This window comes from Pecten maximus, unplaced genomic scaffold (genome assembly GCF_902652985.1).
Source record: "Pecten maximus unplaced genomic scaffold, xPecMax1.1, whole genome shotgun sequence".
Taxonomy (NCBI): Eukaryota; Metazoa; Mollusca; class Bivalvia; order Pectinida; family Pectinidae; genus Pecten; species Pecten maximus.
Window position 1 is genome coordinate 1 of NW_022979532.1, and position 22,444 is coordinate 22,444.

General features: G+C 35.9%; 1 protein-coding gene across 1 annotated transcript; it reads left to right on the top strand.

Moving 5' to 3' along the window:
* The first annotated feature begins 1,239 nt into the window (after positions 1–1,239).
* Positions 1,240–22,247, top strand: LOC117318851. Its single transcript, XM_033873779.1, has 15 exons — positions 1,240–1,435; positions 2,674–2,801; positions 3,203–3,339; positions 9,545–9,603; positions 11,097–11,290; positions 11,874–11,929; positions 13,328–13,407; positions 14,086–14,240; positions 15,362–15,993; positions 16,479–16,555; positions 16,846–17,036; positions 17,835–17,867; positions 20,455–20,738; positions 21,114–21,232; positions 21,940–22,247. The coding sequence occupies exons 1-15, from the start codon at positions 1,254–1,256 to the stop codon at positions 22,202–22,204; spliced, it is 2,592 nt and encodes an 863-aa protein (XP_033729670.1). The 5' UTR covers positions 1,240–1,253; the 3' UTR covers positions 22,205–22,247.
* Positions 22,248–22,444: the final 197 nt, after the last annotated feature.

A 22,444-nucleotide genomic window follows, 5' to 3' on the forward strand; every position in this document is an offset into this window, starting at 1 on the left:
CTATAGAGTGGTCAACTGCACCAAATCTTTAATAGAAGGTCAAGGAGTAATGAAAAATACCCTGCCCTAACAGAGACTCGAACTAGTGACCTATCGCTCTCATGACGAACACCATACCACTCGACTCATGGGAAATTCCTGCTAGCTTCAGCTAGTAAGTTGTCCTATACTCTCCACCTTTACAATATAAGTAAGAAAATTGCTATATGAATTCACAGTCTTGTGTAAGATTCAATGAAATGTCTGGGTTTTTCACCCAATACCCCATAAGAAAACAAAAGACAGTACGAAAATAAACATAGATCAGAATAAAAATGTGAATAGGTTGCGTGATGGGTTGGTATTTGATTGATGAAGAGCTACATGTATGCATGTGGACACCTGTTGGTGACGCCTCTCCCCATTGTCGCATTTTACAAGTCAATCTGTCTCATTTGTGAAAGAAGCCTTGAATCTCCTGTCCACTTCTTTTTGCATATGCATAACTTTGATGAGTGCATGTGCATAAATCTTACTACAGTAAGAGTAAAATATGTACATATCACTAGCCTTCTAAATGTCTCGATAGCGGCACAGATAGAACAAGCCTAGAGAGATATAGACTTACCTTACACTTATTTGCATAACAATGTAACATATAGGCAAATTTATATAAATTTCATTTTCAATGAGGACATGATAGACCCAAAAATTATACACTCTTTATATGTGTACTCTCTTCCAGCGGGAGATGTCTTAAGTCTGCTTTCCTAAAATATATACTGTGCCATGTATTTGAAAGTGCAAACATGGAGAATTTTAAACATAAACCTAGAGGTCAGGTCACTAATTTAAGTCAAAACATAGGCAGTGTATTTTCCATTGCTCCTTATTAATATACAAATGTATTATTATTTTGTGTAAATGTACTTTAATAAATTCAGTTTTTATGTGAAGGAGATATGCTATTGCTATAGAGGCCATGCATATATGTATATGATTAACATATTGTTGCCAGTTCTGAACGATTGTGCAACATATCTTAGTTTCAATTAAGATGACAACTGTTCAATATCGAATGTTTAATTTGTACAAAATTTTAGCCTGACTCCACTTACACATATGAATCTAGTAAAAGTATTTTAAAACCAAAGTTTCTAATGTGTAATTAATCAATAAAAAAACCTTTTTAGATGTTAAATTCCTTTAAATTATTTAATATTAGAAATAATCATAAAAATTTATCTTTATACTTTTTAGAATTTTATTGAGCTATGGAAGTCCCACCTGATGTAAAGAAGAATGTTCGATCGGTCCTGCTGTCCAAGGTGGGCGGGGTTCTAGTCAGCGAGTTTGGCAAGGACTACAAAAGTCTTCTACAGAAACCCTTACAATACAAGGCCATGGGATTCCAGACAATGACAGATTTCATAAAGGCCATGCCAGATGTTGTCAGGTAAAAATAAAACAACAAAAATGGAAAACGTGCGAATGATTTCCTTCCTGGATGAGGGTGTGCAACTCTGATATACAGTTGAACTTCAATGCTTCAAAGTTCAAGGGACTAAGTAACTGAAAACTTTGAAACAGAGGGACTTCAAATTATTCATGGTTGACAAAAGATCAATGTTTTCTTGATAATGACCATAACTGTTACATATCCTTGATGTCTTCATGTTGATCGCCACCAGTCAGACTCGCATTGGATGGTCTAGTTAATTTACCTCAAATTAAACACAACAGAATATAAAATACTCTTCATCAGCGTTTTATTCAGTGTTCTGTAGGGGTAAAAATAACTTTAATAATCATGAGATGTCAATAACTGATAATATCAAAGCTAATGGTCCATTAAAAAAGTTTGATACATCAAAAAATTTGATTTGTAAAAATTTGAATTGTACGTAAGTTTGTTAGTAGTGTTATATATAGATAGAAAATTTGGGACCAAGCAAAAAGTTGGATAGGAATCATAGAGGTTTGACTGTATGTAATGATTCAATCTTATATTCATTCCAGTTTCATTTAGACTATAGCTTCCCTGCATTAGATTTGAAACGGGTATTAAACATAAAAATAGTTCTTTTTTATTTAATATCGTGCATGACAATACACAACAATTGCCACATAAATAGATCCAAAGATTAAAACCAACTTCCACACCATATCCACGAATAACAACAAACAACACAAAACCTTCACCTATTAAACCAATAGGGTATTATATATACATGAATTCGCATTTCAATGAGGTGTCGGCTAAAGGCTTCTACACACATCATCCAAGTTCCTTCTCTCACATACTTGCTGCATTTATGCATATTAACAATCACACTTTTGCAATCTCAATGCTGCACATAGATTAGCATCAATCACAATTTCATAGAATACTCAAATGTTGATATAATTATTACTCATAACACTCCAAAAGTGGATAAATACCCTCATGCATTCTGGACACATAAATACATACTAAAGCCTAAAAACTTCTTTATAATTTGAACTTTATCAAAGGGACACAACTCTCAGTCAAAATCCACTCCTGTTACATAGAGAATTTCTCTTAAGCTATTCTGCCATTAGAGCATCAGTTTATAATGTTGTTGGTCCAATCCTCAACAGAAGCACGAAAACAAAATTAACCAATGTTTAACTTTATGTAAGTGGCTTCTAACGCTCAACACAATTTTCCAGATTGCAATTTGATGACCATGCTATGGCATACAAGATGTTTGGAATTGGTGACCCTAATATGTACATGTGTGTATCGGCCAAGAAGGCAGAGCGGGGCTTTGGAGGAGTATCCTCAGATCCAGCTAATGGTAATCATCAATACTGCTCTCACATTTACTGACCATCTTTCATATATGAAGATAAGATAAAAAACAACAACAAAAAAACAGAAAGTTAACTCTTGATAAATATTCATTGCACAGAAGAAATAATTTTGAATATGTTCACGCCTTTGAATTTAAAAATACCTGTTAAACTAGGAACAATTCTGAGTATAATCTTATTGTCTGTAGATTGGGGGTTAGGGGTTTGGGGTGTGGGGTTGTTTAAACTTATATATATAATATCAATGAAAACTTTTGACCACTTCAGTGTCTTAGTTGCATGAAGTTGTTCTATGCTTTGAATTCATTGAAATAATATAAGAAAACAGATGTTGTATACTTTCTGATTAAAGATAGTTTTATGTCACAATGTATTCTACTTTCAGTTCTGTCTGACATGAAGAGTCCTAGTTCTATCAGCAATGGACATGATGATAATGACAGAAAAATCAACCCAAATGCAAAAGGCCTGTACAGTCTGTGTTATCCTAGGAACAAGGAACCTAAAGGCTTTTCTGAAGATGTAAGGATGTTTTCAAGAATTTTAGGTCACCCGAGGGAAGCTCAATGACCTTTTCCAATCCCTCTTTGTCCGTCGTCCATCTGTCATTAGTTCACATTTTCCACTTCTCAAAAAGTCCTTAACTATATTTGATGATATTTTGCAGAAACCCTCCATGATTAAAGGTCTATCAAAATTGTAAAATATACCTCCCTGGGGCCAGAGGGGTGAGGCGAAAAGGAGTCAGATTGACAGATATTTTAAAATCTTGTCAAGACACAGATATGGTTCTTCATGGATGAATTTTATGACCTCTGGGTTTCACATTTCCCCTAGTTTTATTGACACAAACGTAAGTTTGAGTCTATGTCAGCGCTTTTGAGGTGTAGCTGACAAAATCTACGATGCCCTCTGGCGGATACTGCCTTGGCCAATCTAACCGTTGCTTTACAGTAACTCCGTAATGCTATGCAGTAAATATTTGTAAATATCGTAAATATTCACGGTAAAAAATGACATATAGTAAAGTTCAGCTATAAAAAAATTACCTTTTGTTTTGTTGACACAAACATAGACACAAACGTAAGTTTGAGTCTATGTCAGCGCTTTTGAGGGCTCTGGCGGATACTGCTGTTGGCCAATCTAAACGTTGCTTTACAGTAACTCCGTAATGTTATGCAGTAAATATTTTGTTTAACTTCACGATAAAAAATGACATACAGTGAAGTTCAGCTATTTAAAAAAAATCACCTTTTGTTTTGTTGTATTTTAGAAGCTGACAGGACAATGTGTTTTTTTTGGCATTTTCGTTCGCTCTGACACAACTTCCACTGCCACTTCACAATCATATTCTATCGCAAAAAAAAAATAGTCCCGTGACTTACGGAGTCAAATGCAACACTGCAGTTTCGTTAGATATATGACAAAACAACAGAACCTCACAAATAGATAGTTTTCAAAGTATTTAATTTAAGTATGTTCTGTCGATGATACGTAAGAATATTTTTCCGCGTTGAACGCATTAGATTTCACGCGGAATGATACAATCGACTTTTCGCTGGCGCCATATTGCTGCTTATCAGCTGTGACCCGGAAGAAAAATCTACTAACATCACGCTGAATTTTCATCATCGACATCTATGTGTTTTTTTCTTTGGTGGCATGTTACTGAATGGGTTATAATATTGATAAAGTTTCGTCGGAATATCGTTGTTATTTTGTACATTGAAAAATCACTCATCCAGCATCCGATTTTGTCCGCCATCTTTCAGTAATGTAAACAATAATAAAAGAAAGAGTAGTGATCAAACCCAACTTTGAATGTCATTTTCTCACTGAAATATTAACTTGCATGTGATTGATGTAGTCTGCAGATGGTTAGATTATATAGATGTTTTTTTACGAAAGAAAAAAAGTTGTCTATTCATCATGACAATATCACAACAACGGCAGTCGAGTACCATACGCATGTTTGCAAATAAAAAGTTAAATAAATTCTCACTGAATAGGGTTTCGAAATGTCAAATGGACTTGTGAATATTAATATTGACTTCGGATCTATTGATTATATCCTACGTAATGCACATGAAGTTTTTCGTTTACAGAACGCGTACCGCATTAACGTGGCTGTCTGCATGCAGATGTAGACGTCACTGAAAATTTCATCTCTAATTATAGCGACTGATTCTTTTTTTCTAATATTCGTGATGGTTAAAAAAAATAGAAAATGATCTATCATTATCATTTGAAATATTACATAACAGTCGAAGCATATTATAAAAAAGAAAGGGGTCTACGATGTACATCTACATAGACCTTTATTATGTTTGGTGGAGTTTTGAACGCTTCAGGGACGGTTAAAGGGCAGTAACTCTTTAGAAAACACCATTTTTCATGGAAATGTACTGATTGCTAAATTTAACCAGAGATATTTAAAGGCAGTGGAAATGTTATATTCCTACATCTGCGGTTTTTTCTGTCTTTAATCATTTCAGCTTCTGAATTAAATTAACCTTTAAACTAATGCACAGTAAAGTATTGATAAATCAATGCAAATAATTTATTATAACTTAGATTTATTATTATTATTTAATCTTTTTTTCTTTACAACACTAGTACATATTATTTGAGAAGAACAGCAAAAATTACTAAGTTCATTATTCTTCTAAACAACAAAAATTTGTAAAACTTTTTTGTGTTGTGCATATATCCTATTGTGAAATAACTTGGCATGACTAAAGATAATAGTATTGTCTTGATGGCTGTTACATACTATATCATAGGTTGAGTTAAATAATTATTTTCTTCTTGTCAATTATGGTAAATGGTGAAAACACATTTTTTCATTTAAATTGTTAAGTCGGTTTAATGTTCAAATTCAGATTAATTTAATTAAAGCAACTATTAATAATGTATATATGTGTTAACTTTTCTGACAAAGTCTTCAAGTAACCTGATTATATTTGACAGAGAATCAAAATAAGTAATTTTGTTGTTAAGAATAGTGGGCTTAGCCATTTTCAACCGTTTAGATTCTACTTAATAAGGTTTGATTTTTAACATTTTGGCAAATTTATCTTATCAATATCCAATTTAGTTTTAAAGATAAGCAGTACTTCCATTTTTATGAAAATAAAAATTACTTCAGTGTTCTAATAATTTAAACACATGAACAATTGAAAGAAATACATTTGTATGAAAAGCATTCATAATGGACTTTGAAGAATGCTACTACATGTACAGTTCATCCAGTTTGGGCATTCGAACTACATTTTCATCTGACAGATGCTGCAGATTAAAAAAACCTCTGATTTTGAAATCGATGATATCAATACATATAGCTACATTCACATCTCACTAACATTAATTAACATGATATATATACCATACATACATATATATATGTATCATGCAGTTACAGTTATGTATATGGTACATATACTATTGCGGAGAATATTTGATGCAGCAATGTACATAAGTGAAAAACAAAATTCCACTTCAAATTGATTTGAACTGTACATGTGAATGAATGTGTTTTTGTTGTATAGATTATTTGTAGCTACACAGTATGGAGTGTAAACATATAACGTAGAGTGCTATATGAAAATCATGTTCACTCTAATGAGCGATTAAGAAACTGTCTCAAGTCTGAGCTGATATGAGCATGTAATTCTAAGTTTTGAATATAGTGCTTAGTTTAATGTGCCCGTCGTGATGGTATACCCTGCCCTGTCTACATCCGCATTCTACGCCTCCAGAGTCTGTTTATCAGACCCCGGTGTTTTTAACCCACCATCATCAGATGGTGGGCTATTCAAATCGCCCTGCGTCAGTGGTCCGTCCGTCCCTCCATCCGTAAACAATTCTTGTTATCGTTATTTCTCAAAGTACTGAAGGGATCTTCTAAAATTTCATAGGTTTCTCTTGGTTTCTAGTTATGCATATTGCATTTTGAGACCAATCGGAAAACAATATGGCCGACAGGCAGCCATCTTAGGTTTTGACAATTGAAGTTTGTTATTGCTATTTCTCAGAAAGCACTGAATTGATCTTTCTCAAATTTCATATATAGGTTCCTCTTGGTGCTAACATTAGTTATGCATATTGCATTTTGAGACCAATCGGAAAACAATAAGGCCGACAGGCAGCCATCTTGGATTTTGTCAATTGAAGTTTGTTATCACTATTTCTCAGAAAGTGCTGACGGGATCTTTTTCAAATTTCATAAGTAGGTTCCCCTTGGTGGGTGGTTATGCATATTGCATTTTGAGACCAATCGGAAAACAATATGGCCGACAGGCAGCCATCTTAGGTTTTGACAATTGAAGTTTGTTATTGCTATTTCTCAGAAAGCACTGAATTGATCTTTCTCAAATTTCATATGTAGGTTCCTCTTGGTGCTTACATTAGTTATGCATATTGCATTTTGAGACCAATCGGAAAACAATATGGCCGACAGGCAGCCATCTTGGATTTGGACAATTGAAGTTTGTTATCACTATTTCTCAGAAAGTGCTGAAGGGATCTTTCTCAAATTTTATATGTAGGTTCCCCTCGGTGCCTATTTATGGATATTGCATTTTGAGACTAATCGGAAAACAACATGGCCGACAGACAGCCATATTGTATTTTGACAATTGAAGTTTGTTATCGCTATTTTACAGAAGGTACTGAAGGGATAGAACAATCTGCCACAAAATATCATTCATAACCTTGACATAACATCATTCAAACCAGGGCTCACACACACGATAAAATCCTAAAACAATCACACAAGAGTTTTTAACCTGAGCTCTCTCTTATCTAAAAGCTGGTAGCTAGATGGGGCGCTACATCAAATGTATAAATATTTTTTCAAATGCTAATGATAATGATAATTTGTGAAGCGCTTATAGGCATGGGATCCTCAAAAGTTTGAAAAGAAAGGCCTCATTAATTTTACAGGTAATCTAGGACCTTCATATTACATCTACAACTACGTATACATTAACCCATTGAAGATGTCAAATAAGATTACCCGAGTACCTATTCTGACAATTAGCTGCCAAGACGCACTTGCAATCAAAAGTAGATATGAATTTCTTTTCTTGCCAATATTTTGTCCTAGTCCTAATCAGGTATTGGTGATGTTCCATACAAAGTTGACCATGTCCCCACTAAACAAAAGCAGTTAAAATAATTTGTTTTCGTTTGTGTCTTCAGTACTTTCAGTACTTTGATTGTAGTTTATATACTCACATATTTTAGCATAATTTGTTTCATTTTCATTGAAAATTGCTTAGCATTTGGTCAGGGCAAACTTTTCTCAATGACATGTTAACAGAGAATGTCAAGGTCGAGGCCTAGTAATGGGGTCAAAAAGTAGGTCAAAATTAAAAAAATCTCAAATTGAGTAATTTTATGGTAATCAGATGAAAAATGATATTGCACTTTGGAAAAAATAAGGCAATTTTTTCCTGCCAAAATAAAAAATCACCCAAAGTTGCTTATAAAAGGTTTCTGCTGTTTAATCTATACACATGAATGCTTGATGTTTGGCACATTGATAGCATGTATGACTGGCTACAAATGTAATGCTTGTCTTTGACTTTGACCTTCACTCAAGGTCACATGCCATGGGTCAAATAATGAAAAAAAAACAAAAACAAAATCCTTTCAAAATGGTTTGTTTGGGTCAAAAGTGTCCTTTATAGTAGGATGTTCATTAAGTGGGGTTTCAATGGATTTACTCCATGTTTTAAAACAGAGCTCTGTGGCTTGAGTGACCAAACTACACACTCATTGTGTTTAGATTTGTGTTCATGGGGATATGGTTAAGTTTTTATTATAAAGAAGTGAATATTTTCTGTAAATAAACATTTTATCTTGATTCTTGATAATGGCATATTTCTATCATAATTCAAATATTGGAAACGTTTATGGAAGTCTATTTTTTGTGGCCTTGGTGACGTGAGTAGCTGGCTGGCAGTTGTTCCGCTAGTGTGCACACAAGTGGGATAACTAGAGCCATTACAAAGCGATGAACTGATGTCATACTGCATCCACTTGATTTGTGATCTGGTGGTGAAAATTTTAAATTGGTTAACATAAATATAAGGATTGAAGCGAACCTAGTACAATTGGTACATGATGTGCTTCAGAGTTCACTTTTGCGCAAGCAGAGGCTAATCTAGACCAATTTTACTACCGTAATTAGGTAGTATTCCCCACAGATGGTGTTTTCCCCTTTGAACAAAAACAAATTCCCCATCAAGAAAAAATCACATAAAACAGGGGAAAATTCTTTAAAACAGGAGAAATCACCCAAATTTTGAAGAAAGATGTAACAATTATAGCAAAGAATAGCTGTAAATTGTTATTTTTTTAAGAATAATTCAAAACACTGCAGTCATTCATTTCCCTAAATTTTATAATGGGTAGTATAATCTTAGATTAACCCCTGACAAGGTTCACTTCCCCTCATCAGTCAATGTGGAAGTAACAAAATTGACAATCTCGTGTGGTTTAAAGTAGTGATAGAGTCGCCTTCTAGCTTCATGATAGAGATTTCTCTTTAGCTTGACTGGTATAGAGGCCACTCACAAACTTGAGTCGCAGGTTTCGATCCCCAGTGGTGGCACACAACTTGCTTTCATGTTACGGATTTATACGAAATTAGTATTTAAAATGGATATAGTGAAATTTTTGTTTTGTTTTTGATAATGATATACTGATTTTTGTTCATCAGGAGGTGCTGCAGAAATTTTCCGAGTTTGGAGATATAGGCGATGTTAACATCATTCCTGGGTAAGATACGGTATACAGAATTATAATCAGAATCTTTTATTTCTGTGAAAGTTACACCCAGCAGAGTTTTGAAACGTTGTTATACTGTTTGTCAAACTTTAAATTAAGTAAAAAGAAAATATTTTACAGTGACTTTGCAATACTCAGGATTTTTACTGAATCAGATGCAATCATTTCTTGATGCGATTCCTATAAATATCTTAATATAAGTCTTTTTGGATTTTGAACAAGAAGAGGATGAACTCAGGAAGGGGTCTTATTGACCTCAGTCATAAACGAAGTGCCCTGTAACCAAGTAACGAACCCTCTCGAGTATCTTCAGTAGAAATGCTAGTGAAAAAGAAACAAAGCATTCTTATCTGCCTGAGTTGCTTCCCTTTGTTTCATGCTGATGGTATTGGGATAGCTTGACAGCTGATAGGGGCCAAGAATTGCTGCTGAGTAAGAAACAGAGAGTTTCGTCCAATTAGTTGGAATTCAATACATGGCAGAAAGTAACCTGGGGTACATTTATGATATCACTATACAATGATTTCAGTGTAGAAAAGTGTTGTAGTTTGCCTGAGGGCTTTTCCAGTAAAACATCTACCCCACCCAATGACTCCAGGTTTGATTAAAGGGTACCAGAATTTATGTAATAAATTGAATAGAGGTAATTGGAAGGCAATCCAACCATGGATAGAAGTGATTTATTGTGGAGTCCTGGGGTCAGGTAGATATATTAATGGGAATAGCCCTGAATATGAAAATATATAGTATAGTTGTATGTAAATTGGACTCATAGAATTCAGATTCCGTTTCCTTCCAAGCCCTTTGCGGGGGGGGGGGGGGAGGCAGCAATTTTTTTAAAACACTCCTGATCAAACCTGGGGACTATAGGTTTCCTTTCCATACGACTTGTACATATGTAACACCAAAGTTTGTCAGTGCTCTAACTGCATTATTTCATGAGGGATTTTGATCAAACTTCACACATTGATAAAGGACAATAATATCTGGGACAAATTCAAGTTTCACGGTTTCGGGTCAAGGTCAACGCCACTGTTACTTAACTATTTTTAGTGGGCATTGATAGGACATGTATTGCTTAAGCAATATCCAGTATGCTTGTTTCATCTCGCAGTTACTTTAAGAAAGATTTTGAGTTGAAGTATGATCATACAGATATCAAAATATATAGGCTTATTTTCAAATTTCAGATATGGTTGTATATTTATGTGGATATAGAGGCAGCAATGCTTTTGTCCACTAAAATCTTTTTAAATCATACAAAAAAATCGCTTTTTGTATTTAAGGCTATAATTACCAAGTGTATCACATTAATTTGTTTTAAATTTTTTTTTGAAAGTTCGCATTTGTGAACATTGCATTATTAGTGAAATAGCATACATGGATGGCAGTCAGATTATCACTACGGCCCCTTGGGCCTCTTGTTCAAACTAATTTCTTTCTTGAAAATATGTGTTTTATTGAATTTTCTTCTTTCCTTTAAGATTGATATTCATCCGATTTGAAGATAAATCAAGTGCAATCAAATGTCTAAATCATTACGAAAGTCGTCTTGAGATGAGGATCGCAGATGAAAGGAGACCAAAAAATGTCAGCCAGAGGGTAACTCCAAAGGAGTCTGGCGATGCACATGACACTCTTATCCAGAAAAAATCTCCTAAAGCACCAATTTCATCTGGTAAATTTTCGTTGACTCCATAATGACTGAGGTGTTAAAGAAGTTGACAAATATCTGACATTCAGGGGAATATAGGTTAATTTGTTTCACTGGGTAAACTGATGAAAAATACTTGACAGCATCAAATAAAATGTTAAATAAATTTCAATAATGCTCAATTTGTAACCACTTTAATTTTAGATGGTTTGTGATCCAGATGTTGATAAGTCAGTTTATTAAATTCAACTTTATGAGGGTCACAGAATATTCGGGTACATAGTCTTTTAACCTTTGTTTAAAGGGAAAACGAAATGGACATGATTGAAGTTGGCTTTTTGATTTCAGATGAGATGAGATTTTATATATATATTTAAAGCAAAATCAACCAACAAGCTACAGGAGAACTATCGTCTGTTTCTTGATTTCTTCTGATGGAGATAAATTAATACATGTATATATATATATATAAGATAATATACTTTTCATATCTAAAATGGCCTTGCTTTTACATACTGTTGCTATTACTTCACCGGTCAGTGGTCATATATAATATATATATATATCAAAGTCAACCAACATTTTATAGTCTTTTTCTTTATTTTAGCTTATGGAGATAAAATAGAAGTTTACATTGGGAACATCAACCAGCATGTTTCAAAGGTAAGCTACACATCCTGTAATATAATATTAAGTGTTCTTTGGGGATACTGATTTATTTGGCTCCTCATGTCAGTTATGGAACAACATCATTCTTGTTCTGCAGGAATGAAAGGATTTGGTCTGAAGCATCCTTGGGTGAAGGGGAACCAATTTTATATAAGCATTGGGACTGACGCTTTGCAGTCTGAGGGACAGGGCTCAATAAGGGAAATATAGCTTTATTAAAATCCTGTAGAAAAGTAGAGTGTTTCCCCATATTTACTGCCATATCCAGGAGAGCAATACAGGCCTTCTGGACCTCTTATTATCACCTCACGATGAAGTCTGGGAGGAGGATATAGCATTTCGTTCGTACCTGTGTGTGTATATTGTGTGTTCACCAATACAGGCCTTCTGGACCTCTTATTATCACCTTGCAATAAAGTCTGGGAGGGGGATATAGTATTTCGTTCGTACCTGTGTGTGTATATTGTGTGTTCACCAATACAGGCCTTCTGGACCTCTTATTATCACCTTGCGATGAAGTCTGGGAGGAGGATATAGCATTTCGTTCGTACCTGTGTGTGTACAAGGACAAGGACAAGGACATTATTAGTATTTATAGAAAGTCTTTGTCAGCACTTTTCAGACTAGTGACATCAATGATTAATGCATTTTAGTTAAACTCCATGCATTGTTCAAGTATGGCAATACATCAATCAAACTCGTGTTTCGTGGTAGTAGGGTCAAAGGTAAGATCACTTACTATTTAAAGAAAATGTTGTCACATTTCAAACCACAGATTTCCATAAAAAATCATATACTGGCCTCAGTGCTTATAGCAGGGTATTTTGGTTTGTATACATGTGAACTCAAGGGGTTATTTTATGAAAACAGCAAATAAAAAATAGTCATGTTGGTGCGTTTTACTGTTTCACATTTGAATTTCTGAAAATCTATAACAGAATCAAAACTCAAATATAAATACTAAATACATGGATGAAAGGTCATTTTGAGCTTTCAAAAAATAACTACTAGACATGTTTTGTTTTGTTTTTGTCTCCAAAAAATTCACACTTTTAATAAAAGTATCAGAAAAGAATCTTAAAATTTGGTTAGCTTTAGTGATGTCAAAGATAATTTAAATGAGAGATTCCATAATAATATTGTGATGAATGCTTTAACCAAAAACATAGCTTTAGTGATGTCAAAGATAATTTAAATGAAGAAAAAGATTCCATAATGATATTGTGATGAATGCTTGAACCAAAAACATAAGTACAGGAAAAACAATGTGAAGCCATCATTGGTCTTCAAAGAAGAGTCTGATTATATTTTTGTTATCATGTATAGTTTCAGAACCCCTGTATTTTAAGTGAGTGTCACTAACCTCGGACTCTATGTTAATTTTACCCACAGGAGCAGTTTGATGAACTTCTGGAGCCTTTCTCCCCCATAGCTATCCGAATGGTCAAACCCAAGGCGGACCCAAGAAAAGTGTGAGTGACCAAATTAATCATTAGAATAGCTCCTTTTTACATATGTGTAACAGACCATAGGTCCTCTTGTATGTCTCTGGCTAGTGGGCCGCTTCCCCCAAACAGTCCACTTAAATACTCTCATAAGCATGCCCCAAATCACGTTCAACCTCACATGCATGCACTTCACACTCTGACATACCTGGACACACCTGAACAAATAGGTTAACGATAGATATAGACGCAACAGTACATGACTACCGGACACACATGGAAACTATAAATAGACATCACCTGTAAAAAGAACACTCCCTGTAAACGGTAACACATATAATAAGTAGGGCAAATTTGCAGCTATGTAGTTATAGTCAGATTCTCCATAAGAAGCTGAATATCTTATAAGATTCAGAAGGTTCTCAAAATGAGAATTTACAAATGATGACGTACAAGTCTGTAAAACAAGAATTGAAGTAGGGCAAATGTGGAGGAATGTAGTTATACAAAAAAAAGCCAGATTCTCCATTAGAAGCTGAATATCTTACAAGAGTCATTAGAAGGTTCTCAAAATGTCCTTTAAAAGTCTAAAAACACAGCATTTCCTGTAGTTCCCCACCAAGGTGTTTCCCTTAGATACCATGAGGAGGCCTAATATCAATTTATTAATCTCAAACTCTATCATTATTCCTTCAACTTTTTCAGGTTTGCCTTTGCAGACTTTCATGTTCACCAGGAAGCTCAGGCAGCAACAGCGATACGTGAACTAGACCAAATGGACTGGGAAGGCAGGAAACTTAATGTCCGCTTCGCTCAGCCAGACAAACCAACATTTGAAAAAAACAGCTTAAACAACCAAAGTTTGTATACTATAAACAGTGTATCCACTACTAGTTAATATTGTACCCTGGACTTAGTAAGGGGTGTACATTACCTTATGTGTAGGTATGTGTGTGTGGGTGTGCGTGTAGGTGGGTGACTGTGTGAGGATGACTGTGTATGTGTACTGTGTCTGTCCATGGTATCCTTGTTTAAGAGGTATCTAAACCTATTCGCACCATAGCATCACATCATTCAATTATACATCTGAACAGATTTTGGTTTATTAGTTCTTCTCAGTTGAGCTATTGTGATCGTGTCGTAACAATTTGTATTTTCAACTTCTTTTCAATTACCAACAGGCCCAGAAACCTGAAATTTGGTCTGTAGCATACTGGGATGAAGGGCTACCAAGTTTGTTCAAATGGATGACCTTGACTTTCATTCAAGGTCACAGGAGTCAGATATGCTAGAATCATTAAACAACTCCTTCTTGATATCCAAAAGGCCCAGAGACCCAATATTAGGTCTGAAGCATGCTGGGATAAAGGGCTACCAAGTTTATTCAAATGGATGACCTTGACTTTAAAGGGCACAGGTGCCAAAAATGCTAAAATATATCAAAACTAAGGTGACCGTTCTGAAAGTTCTTTCTGAAGGCGGCACTAGTACTGACAACTACAATTAAGCAAGGTCTCTTTGAAGTGATGAACCCTAGTTGTGATAATAAAATTAACCGAGATGTCAGATGAAACCACCTTGGCACAGTTGTAATACACAGACACGCACAATGACTCTCCACTAACCAAGTCCTAGGGTAGCTAATTATAACTTATGGTGGTGGTCTTTACAACTCTTTCATGTTCATAACCAAGCAAGTGCCAAAGTGTATGAGTTTACCAGGGATCATGAGGGAGTAATGCTCGAATCTGAGGTTAATTTCTGCATGATTTGGGAGATGTACCTAACCAAAATATGGTTTAGGGGAAATATTTATGATTTTCCATCATTCTCCCACATAGTTCACAAAAATATTGAATTTTTTACAAAAAGAATTAATATTGTATGTAGTTCAGTTTTAATAACTTATTCAAAGGATAAAAGTTGAAGCATTTAATAGTAATAAAGTGAATATTAAAAGTTTAATAATTTAATTTGAAAGGAAGCAAACCAAGTGCAGGTGGAGATAATAACGGAAACCGATCAAGGAAATTCCAGCCGGCTGTTGAAGATGAGGATGAGTGGGGAGAGGAACCTGACAGTAGTGGTCAGTCTAAACTCACCAATGGTGTAGCACAACAAAGTCTGTCCTCAAAAATGGCGGCTTTATCAGTAGATGTAAGTAAAACTTCATCACCAATGTCAAAACATTCTCCTGTGATAAGCCCACAAAAACTGCACCCAATAATCTCACCCATCAGAAGCCCTGAGGGACCTCCAATTCAAAGACAATTACCGAAAAAGACACCCAGCCCAGAGGTGGCAACTCAAAAGATCAACCAAAAACCAAAAAAGTCAAATTTTGATGAGATGCCACCTCTGGAAAAAATCAACCAACATGATGAAATGCCTGAACTGGAGCCAATTAACAGTAGATATTCAGGAATGCCTAGTCTAGAGCGAATTCCTGGTAAATATTCAGGGATGCCCAACCTTGAACACATTGGCAGTGGACAAGATGGAATGCCAGGACTGGAGATGATTGGCGGTGGACCACACAGGATGTACTCGCCTTACGATAAAAACCGACCAGTGATGCTGTTTATTGGAAACTTCGTTTACTACGAAAATGAGGTAATTGATGCATATATTAATGTATTTGACCAAATAGGGAAAATTAGTGGAAAAAATGTCGGCTAATTTATCAAGTATACAACCTAGCTTGCATAATTTAGAGAGAAAACATTTTCACAACTAGACCTAGATGATGAATTTTTTCCCTAAACTACATTGAGTGGACGTTGGTTCTTTGGGGATTTATTTTCACAACTTGCTGCCATTGACTTGTGTGTCTGTTAACAGTTTTAGTCTGTTTTCATAAGGATGGTTGGCTGTAAATGTCCATTTGTTGTTTGTCTTTTTTCATTAGAAGAGATATTTTGATGGGAATATTTTTGTTGAAGCAAGATATACTGATGAAAATACAGTGAATATTTCATATCATTAGACATTGTTCCATGCGGTGTTAATTTTTGAGGTCACAAAAAATGTTAGTTTACCTATTACCTATCCAAAGCTATTTCTTCCTCGTAAGGCTTATTCGTTTTTCATTTGAACAGCATGACTTGGCCAACCTATTTGAGGCCTACGGAGTTCAGTATGTGGAAATACGAAACAACAATGACAGGAGAAAAACGTAAGTACCTCACGGCATCACGGTGAACAGGATAAGTTTTTTTACTGTCGCACTTTTATGTTTCCACTTTTATTTAAGAAAAAATAATTCCACTTTTCTCTACAATTATCTAGCAAAAAGATAGCTTCCATGTGCCTTTATTTTGAAATTGTCATGTCTCTTAATTAAATGGTATTATTCACTGTCGTGAAAATGTTTTTGAAAAAAGTGACGGTTTATTGTTTATGTCAACACTAACGCAGGGTACTGCTAATATGATGTGATTTTAAGGATGAATTGTGATGTTCTAGGACGAGTGCAGTAGTGACAGTAGCCAACATGGAGATGGCTAACAGGGCCATGATGGAGCTGGACCAGACATATCACCGCGGTCGCCGACTACTGGTCTGTATGGCCAAGGAGGATCCGGCCTACGAACCTGCATCTGTATTCACCGCCCCTCAGAACCTCCACAATATCAAATGTACAATTGGTGGATCAGGTACTTTAACTGCATCAATATACCCAATACATTTTTCTACCACAATACCCTGTGTTATTCCACTCTCAAGCCGTTATATAAATGTGCAAACTGTTGGATATATATATATATATATATGTTATATTCCTCTAGTGGAATATGACCTTCTGGTCTTTTGATTGGTCTAGAATTCAATCTTTGATCCAAGCTGCAATTGTTATTGCCGTCATAAGTAATCGAATGACGTCACATCACCGGGTCCCGGCTGTCACCTGTACACCTTATTTGCATACGTAAAATAAGACTTTAACATGTTTCCCTTTGATTCAAGCTAATATTATTGTGGTAGAAACTGGTCACATGACTTATAATTTTTGGAGAGCTTAAAGCTCATGTCTTTTCTGACTTTTAAAAAATAACTTACTCGTGTGAAATAAATTCCATACCCAACAACCACTCGTTGTGTAACCTCTATGTATATCACATGTAACAGAAGTTATCTTAAAAGTACACTATGACCAAGTGTTCATTTTGACATGTGTACCATCTTTTTGATCATTGTCTGCTCATCTGCCCGGTTTGCCTGCAGGGTAAGTGAGCTTATGCCATGGTGTAGCTTCTTCTCAATAAACAAGAGGCCCAGAGAGTTGATATTTGGTCTGCAGCATGCTAGTTACCGTTTAAATCTATTGTAACCACTCTCATGGGGCAAACAGTTTTTGTTTTGTCTGAAAAATTCATCTAGCAATCAAATTGTCTAAATATATTAATATCATCATATGCTCAATGAATGATTGTGTTATTTGGTGTCATTAACAGGTGTATCCCACAGAAACGTGACCTTGGGTGAAGGTAAGTGTCACTATCTGTACCACGGGGCAACACCAGGTTTTAATTTTGTATTGTGTTCGTCAGTCCTTCTGCTTGTCTTGTCTTGTCCTGTCCTGGCTCTGTCCATTACACTACTTGTTAGCTCACCTGCCCGAAGGGCAAGTGAGCTTATGCCGTGGTGCGGCGTCCGTCGTCCGGCCGTCCGGCGTCAACTTTTTCATTTAAACAACTTCTTCTCAATAACCAAGAGGCCCAGGGACTTGATATTGGGCCTGTAGCATGCTGGGGTGAAGGGCTACAAAGTTTGTTCAAATAAGTGACCTTGACCTTCATTCAAGGTCACAGGGGTCAAATAGGCTATAATCTTCAAACGACTTCTTCTCAATAACCAAGAGGCCCAGGGACTTGATATTGGGCCTGTAGCTTGCTGGGGTGAAGGGCTACAAAGTTTGTTCAAATAAATGACCTTGACCTTCATTCAAGGTCACATGAGTCAAATAGGCTATAATCTTCAAACGACTTCTTCTCAATAACCAAGAGGCCCAGGGACTTGATATTGGGCATGTAGCATGCTGGAGTGAAAGGCTGCAAAGTTTGTTCAAATAAATGACCTTGACCTTCATTCAAGGTCACATGGATCAAATAGGCTATAATCTTCAAACGACTTCTTCTCAATAACCAAGAGGCCCAGGGACTTGATATTGGGCCTGTAGCATGCTGGGGTGAAGGGCTACAAAGTTTGTCCAAAAATAAATGACCTTGACCTTCATTCAAGGTCACATGGATCAAATAGGCTATAATCTTCAAACGACTTCTTCTCAATAACCAAGAGGCCCAGGGACTTGATATTGGGCATGTAGCATGCTGGAGTGAAGGGATACAAAGTTTGTTCAAATAAATGACCTTGACCTTCATTCAAGGTCACATGGGTCAAATATGCTATAATCTTCAAACGACTTCTTCTCAATAACCAAGAGGCCCAGCGACTTGATATTGGGCCTATAGCTTGCTGGGGTGAAGGGCTACAAAGTTTGTTCAAATAAATGACCTTGACCTTCATTCAAGGTCACATGGATCAAATAGGCTATAATCTTCAAATGACTTCTTCTCAATAACCAAGAGGCCCAGGGACCTGATATTGGGCCTGTAGCATGCTGGGGTGAAGGGCTACAAAGTTTGTTCAAATAAATGACCTTGACCTTCATTCAAGGTCACATGGTTCAAATAGGCTATAATCTTCAAACGACTTCTTCTCAATAACCAAGAGGCCCAGCGACTTGATATTGGGCCTATAGCATGCTGGGATGAAGGGCTACAAAGTTTGTTCAAATAAATGACCTTGACCTTCATTCAAGGTCACAGGGGTCAAAAAGGCTATAATCTTCACACAACTTCTTCTTAATAACCAAGAGGCCAAGGGACTTGGTATTGGGTCTGTAGCTTGCTGGGGTGAAGGGCTACAAAGTTTGTTCAAATAAATGACCCTGACCTTCATTCAAGGTCACATGGGTCAAATAGGCTATAATCTTCAAACGACTTCTTCTCAATAACCAAGAGGCCCAGGGACTTGATATTGTGCCTGTAGCATGCTGGGGTGAAGGGCTACCAATTTTGTTCAAATAAATGACCTTGACCTACATTCAAGGTCACAGGGGTGAAATTTGCGATAGCCAGGAGCCTCCAAGACCTGATATTAGGCCAATAGAATGCTGGAATGAAGGACTAGAAAATGTTTAATATGAATAAAACTAGCTTACAATGATATTTGAATAAAGAGGTAATCAACATAGTATCTTTAGAAATGACCTCATCAACTTCAAAGTTGCTGTAGAGCCAGGTGAGCGATACAGGCCCATTGGGCCTCTTGTCAAGGGTCAAGTAGGTGAGGATGAGTGTACTAAAGTAGATTTGGACTTTAATCTATATCAAAGAAAAGGTTTGTGTTGGCTCCATTTCTTACACTTCATGTCACTGCTCGTTGAGAGCATGTTGTATGTTAAATGAGGCATTAACAATATATATGATTTCTCATTTGTTCAGGGATTGTTATGTATCAAATTTTGTTTTCAATTATAGATGTCTTGTATGATGGAGTGAATGAAAAATTGTGTTGTTTTTTTCAAGTATGGATAGCTTTCGTTGATCCAAATATTGGCAAATGTAGTTTGATTTGTATCAACAGACATGAAAGAATGAGTCCTTTATTTGCCGTAGGAAAATTTGAGTTGGTCTCTAAGGAATTGGTTGGTTGTTTGGTTTGGTTTATTTTGTTCAACGTCCTATTAACAGCCAGGGTTATTTAAGGAGGTGCCAGGTTTAGAGGTGGAGGAAAGCCGGAGTACCCGCAGTAAAACCACCGGCCTACAGTCAGTACCTGGCAACTGCCCCACGTAGGGCAGTTGCCAGGTATAATAAAAAAGGACCAGCGAAGGGCAGTTGCCAGGTACTGGTTAGTAGTGATTTCATTATATTAGATTTACGGCTGTCACATACTAGTGTTTTATACACATAGAGTAATAGCTGAAGAAGAAAACTTATTGATGTTCTGTTGATAAGGAAGATAATACCTCTGATGATTGTTTGATACTACGAAAGTGTGTCGTTACAGAGAGCCTGTGTGACATGCAGAGGGGTCGCGGCCGAAGCTTTGCTAAGGGAGGAGCCCAGTATAGAGAAACGTCATCATCCTCATCTTCCAGCCAAGACACCAAAATATCCGAAACCACTATCATCAAAAAGACTTTTAACTCACTGTTGATGACATACAAAATCATTATGAGCAAACTGGGCGCACGTAGACGGGACTTGGCCTTCAACACCAGTGAGGAAATCAATGTGTATGTGACATCCGTGTATGATGAGCAGCACTTCTGGGGACAGGTGCTACATGATGTAAGGTTCTTTTTGTCATGATAAATTAGGGATTATAAACAAAAAGTGTAACGGTTTTACAGCTGAACATATAATTCATCAGTCTGAGAGTATATTGCCATTATAGTACAATTTACAAGTGAGAAGTATTATCAAATATTGATATAGTATGTCATATAAATATACATTATGTACACAATAAAATTTGGTAGAAATGATGCTCATTGGGAAAATCAGAAATCTATAAAATTTTCTTTTCATAACATTATAATTTACTTAGTTGAAAAGGTATATAGGGATGTTAGCATGATGTATGAACAAAAAGAGTTTTTTCCTTTTATTTACACTGTTTATGTTGATTATAAAACATGTTTTTAAAGCCATCTATACTTGCAGGAGTCAACTATAGCATACCTTAATACAGTTATGAATGACCTACAATGTATGGAGACTCGAATTGGAAATACGAAGGGCTTGGGCAGGTGTGCTGCACAGATTGATGACGAATGGTTCAGGTTTGTCTTTTAAATATAATATAGAGCTTGGATGTTGTGTATAACAATATTTTCTGATTTCACTGTTATCCATCTTTGACTTCTTTAAAATTATATATTGATGACACCAACAAAATGTTCTACTTTTTGTGAGATCAACACACCTCACAACGTTTCATGTTGATTAACAGTGTACAGTAATATTATTCTTTTCAAACATTATCTCTATAGACTTTCTAGTGTCTTAATATTGTAAGGTGGAAGCTAAGAAACCCAGCTAGGCATTGTTATGGTCATCATTTACTTCTGATTACTCAACTTTACGGCCAGGCTCTTGTAATCCTTGAGGAATCCATCTTCTAAGCATCACAGAACCGCACCAAAACTACCGTCACTAAGTTGGCTGTTTATTCCCCATACATTGTATATTGAAACGTGAATGTTTTTGTTTGTTTTTCTATTAAGTACATGGTTAGGGCAGGAGTCAAAAGATTTTCTTTTTTATTTGTTTTTTTGTATTATATACATGTATATATAGATATGAGTTTGAGGGGTGGGTCCCTGCTTTAAGTGTTTGTCAGATGACCGTTAAGGCCCATGGGCCTCTTGTTATGTATTATATACGTGTATATATGAGTTTGAGGCCAGGTTAGAACACAATTCAAAATTGTCTTCCTATGTTTATGCTTTTGTATTGTAGTAAAGTTTTGTGTACTTTCTATTTTCAGGGGTTGGATAACTGCTGAAAGGCCTGGTTTCAAGGTTGACGTATTCTTCGTTGATTACGGCAATACAGCTACAATGGATAAGTTCAAGACTAGTTTGACGATACCAGAGGTGTGGGAAATCAAGCCAATGGTCAGGCCATTCAAGATTATAGGTAAAACAAACACCCAGGGAGACCAGGGGTTTACATTAGATCTATATCCAAACATTACGATGGACAGACGATGCAAAACAGTTCTCATTATGACACGGACGCAGCTGTTTTAAGACCTTAACATACTGACAGTGGAAGAATGAAAATTACAAAGTATAACTACACTGTACTTAATTAATTGTGAACGTCAATTATGGACATTTGGTGAGGTGAATATGGTGTTACACTGACCTGGTAGAATAAAATATTGACCAAGGGTGGAGCCGGAGGTCAATATTTTAGATTCTACCAGGTTGATATATCACCATATCGACCTAATTAAAGGTCCTTAGTTTTTTAGAAGCTTGTTTTTT

Excerpts from the sequence above, each read along its gene's own strand:
- LOC117318851 (XM_033873779.1), top strand. The coding sequence starts at position 1,254 with ATGGAAGTCCCACCTGATGTAAAGAAGAATGTTCGATCGGTCCTGCTG. Across the intron at positions 13,408-14,085 it reads AAGGCGGACCCAAGAAAAGT|GTTTGCCTTTGCAGACTTTC; the intron begins GTGAGTGACCAA and ends CAACTTTTTCAG. Across the intron at positions 16,556-16,845 it reads AACAATGACAGGAGAAAAAC|GACGAGTGCAGTAGTGACAG; the intron begins GTAAGTACCTCA and ends GTGATGTTCTAG.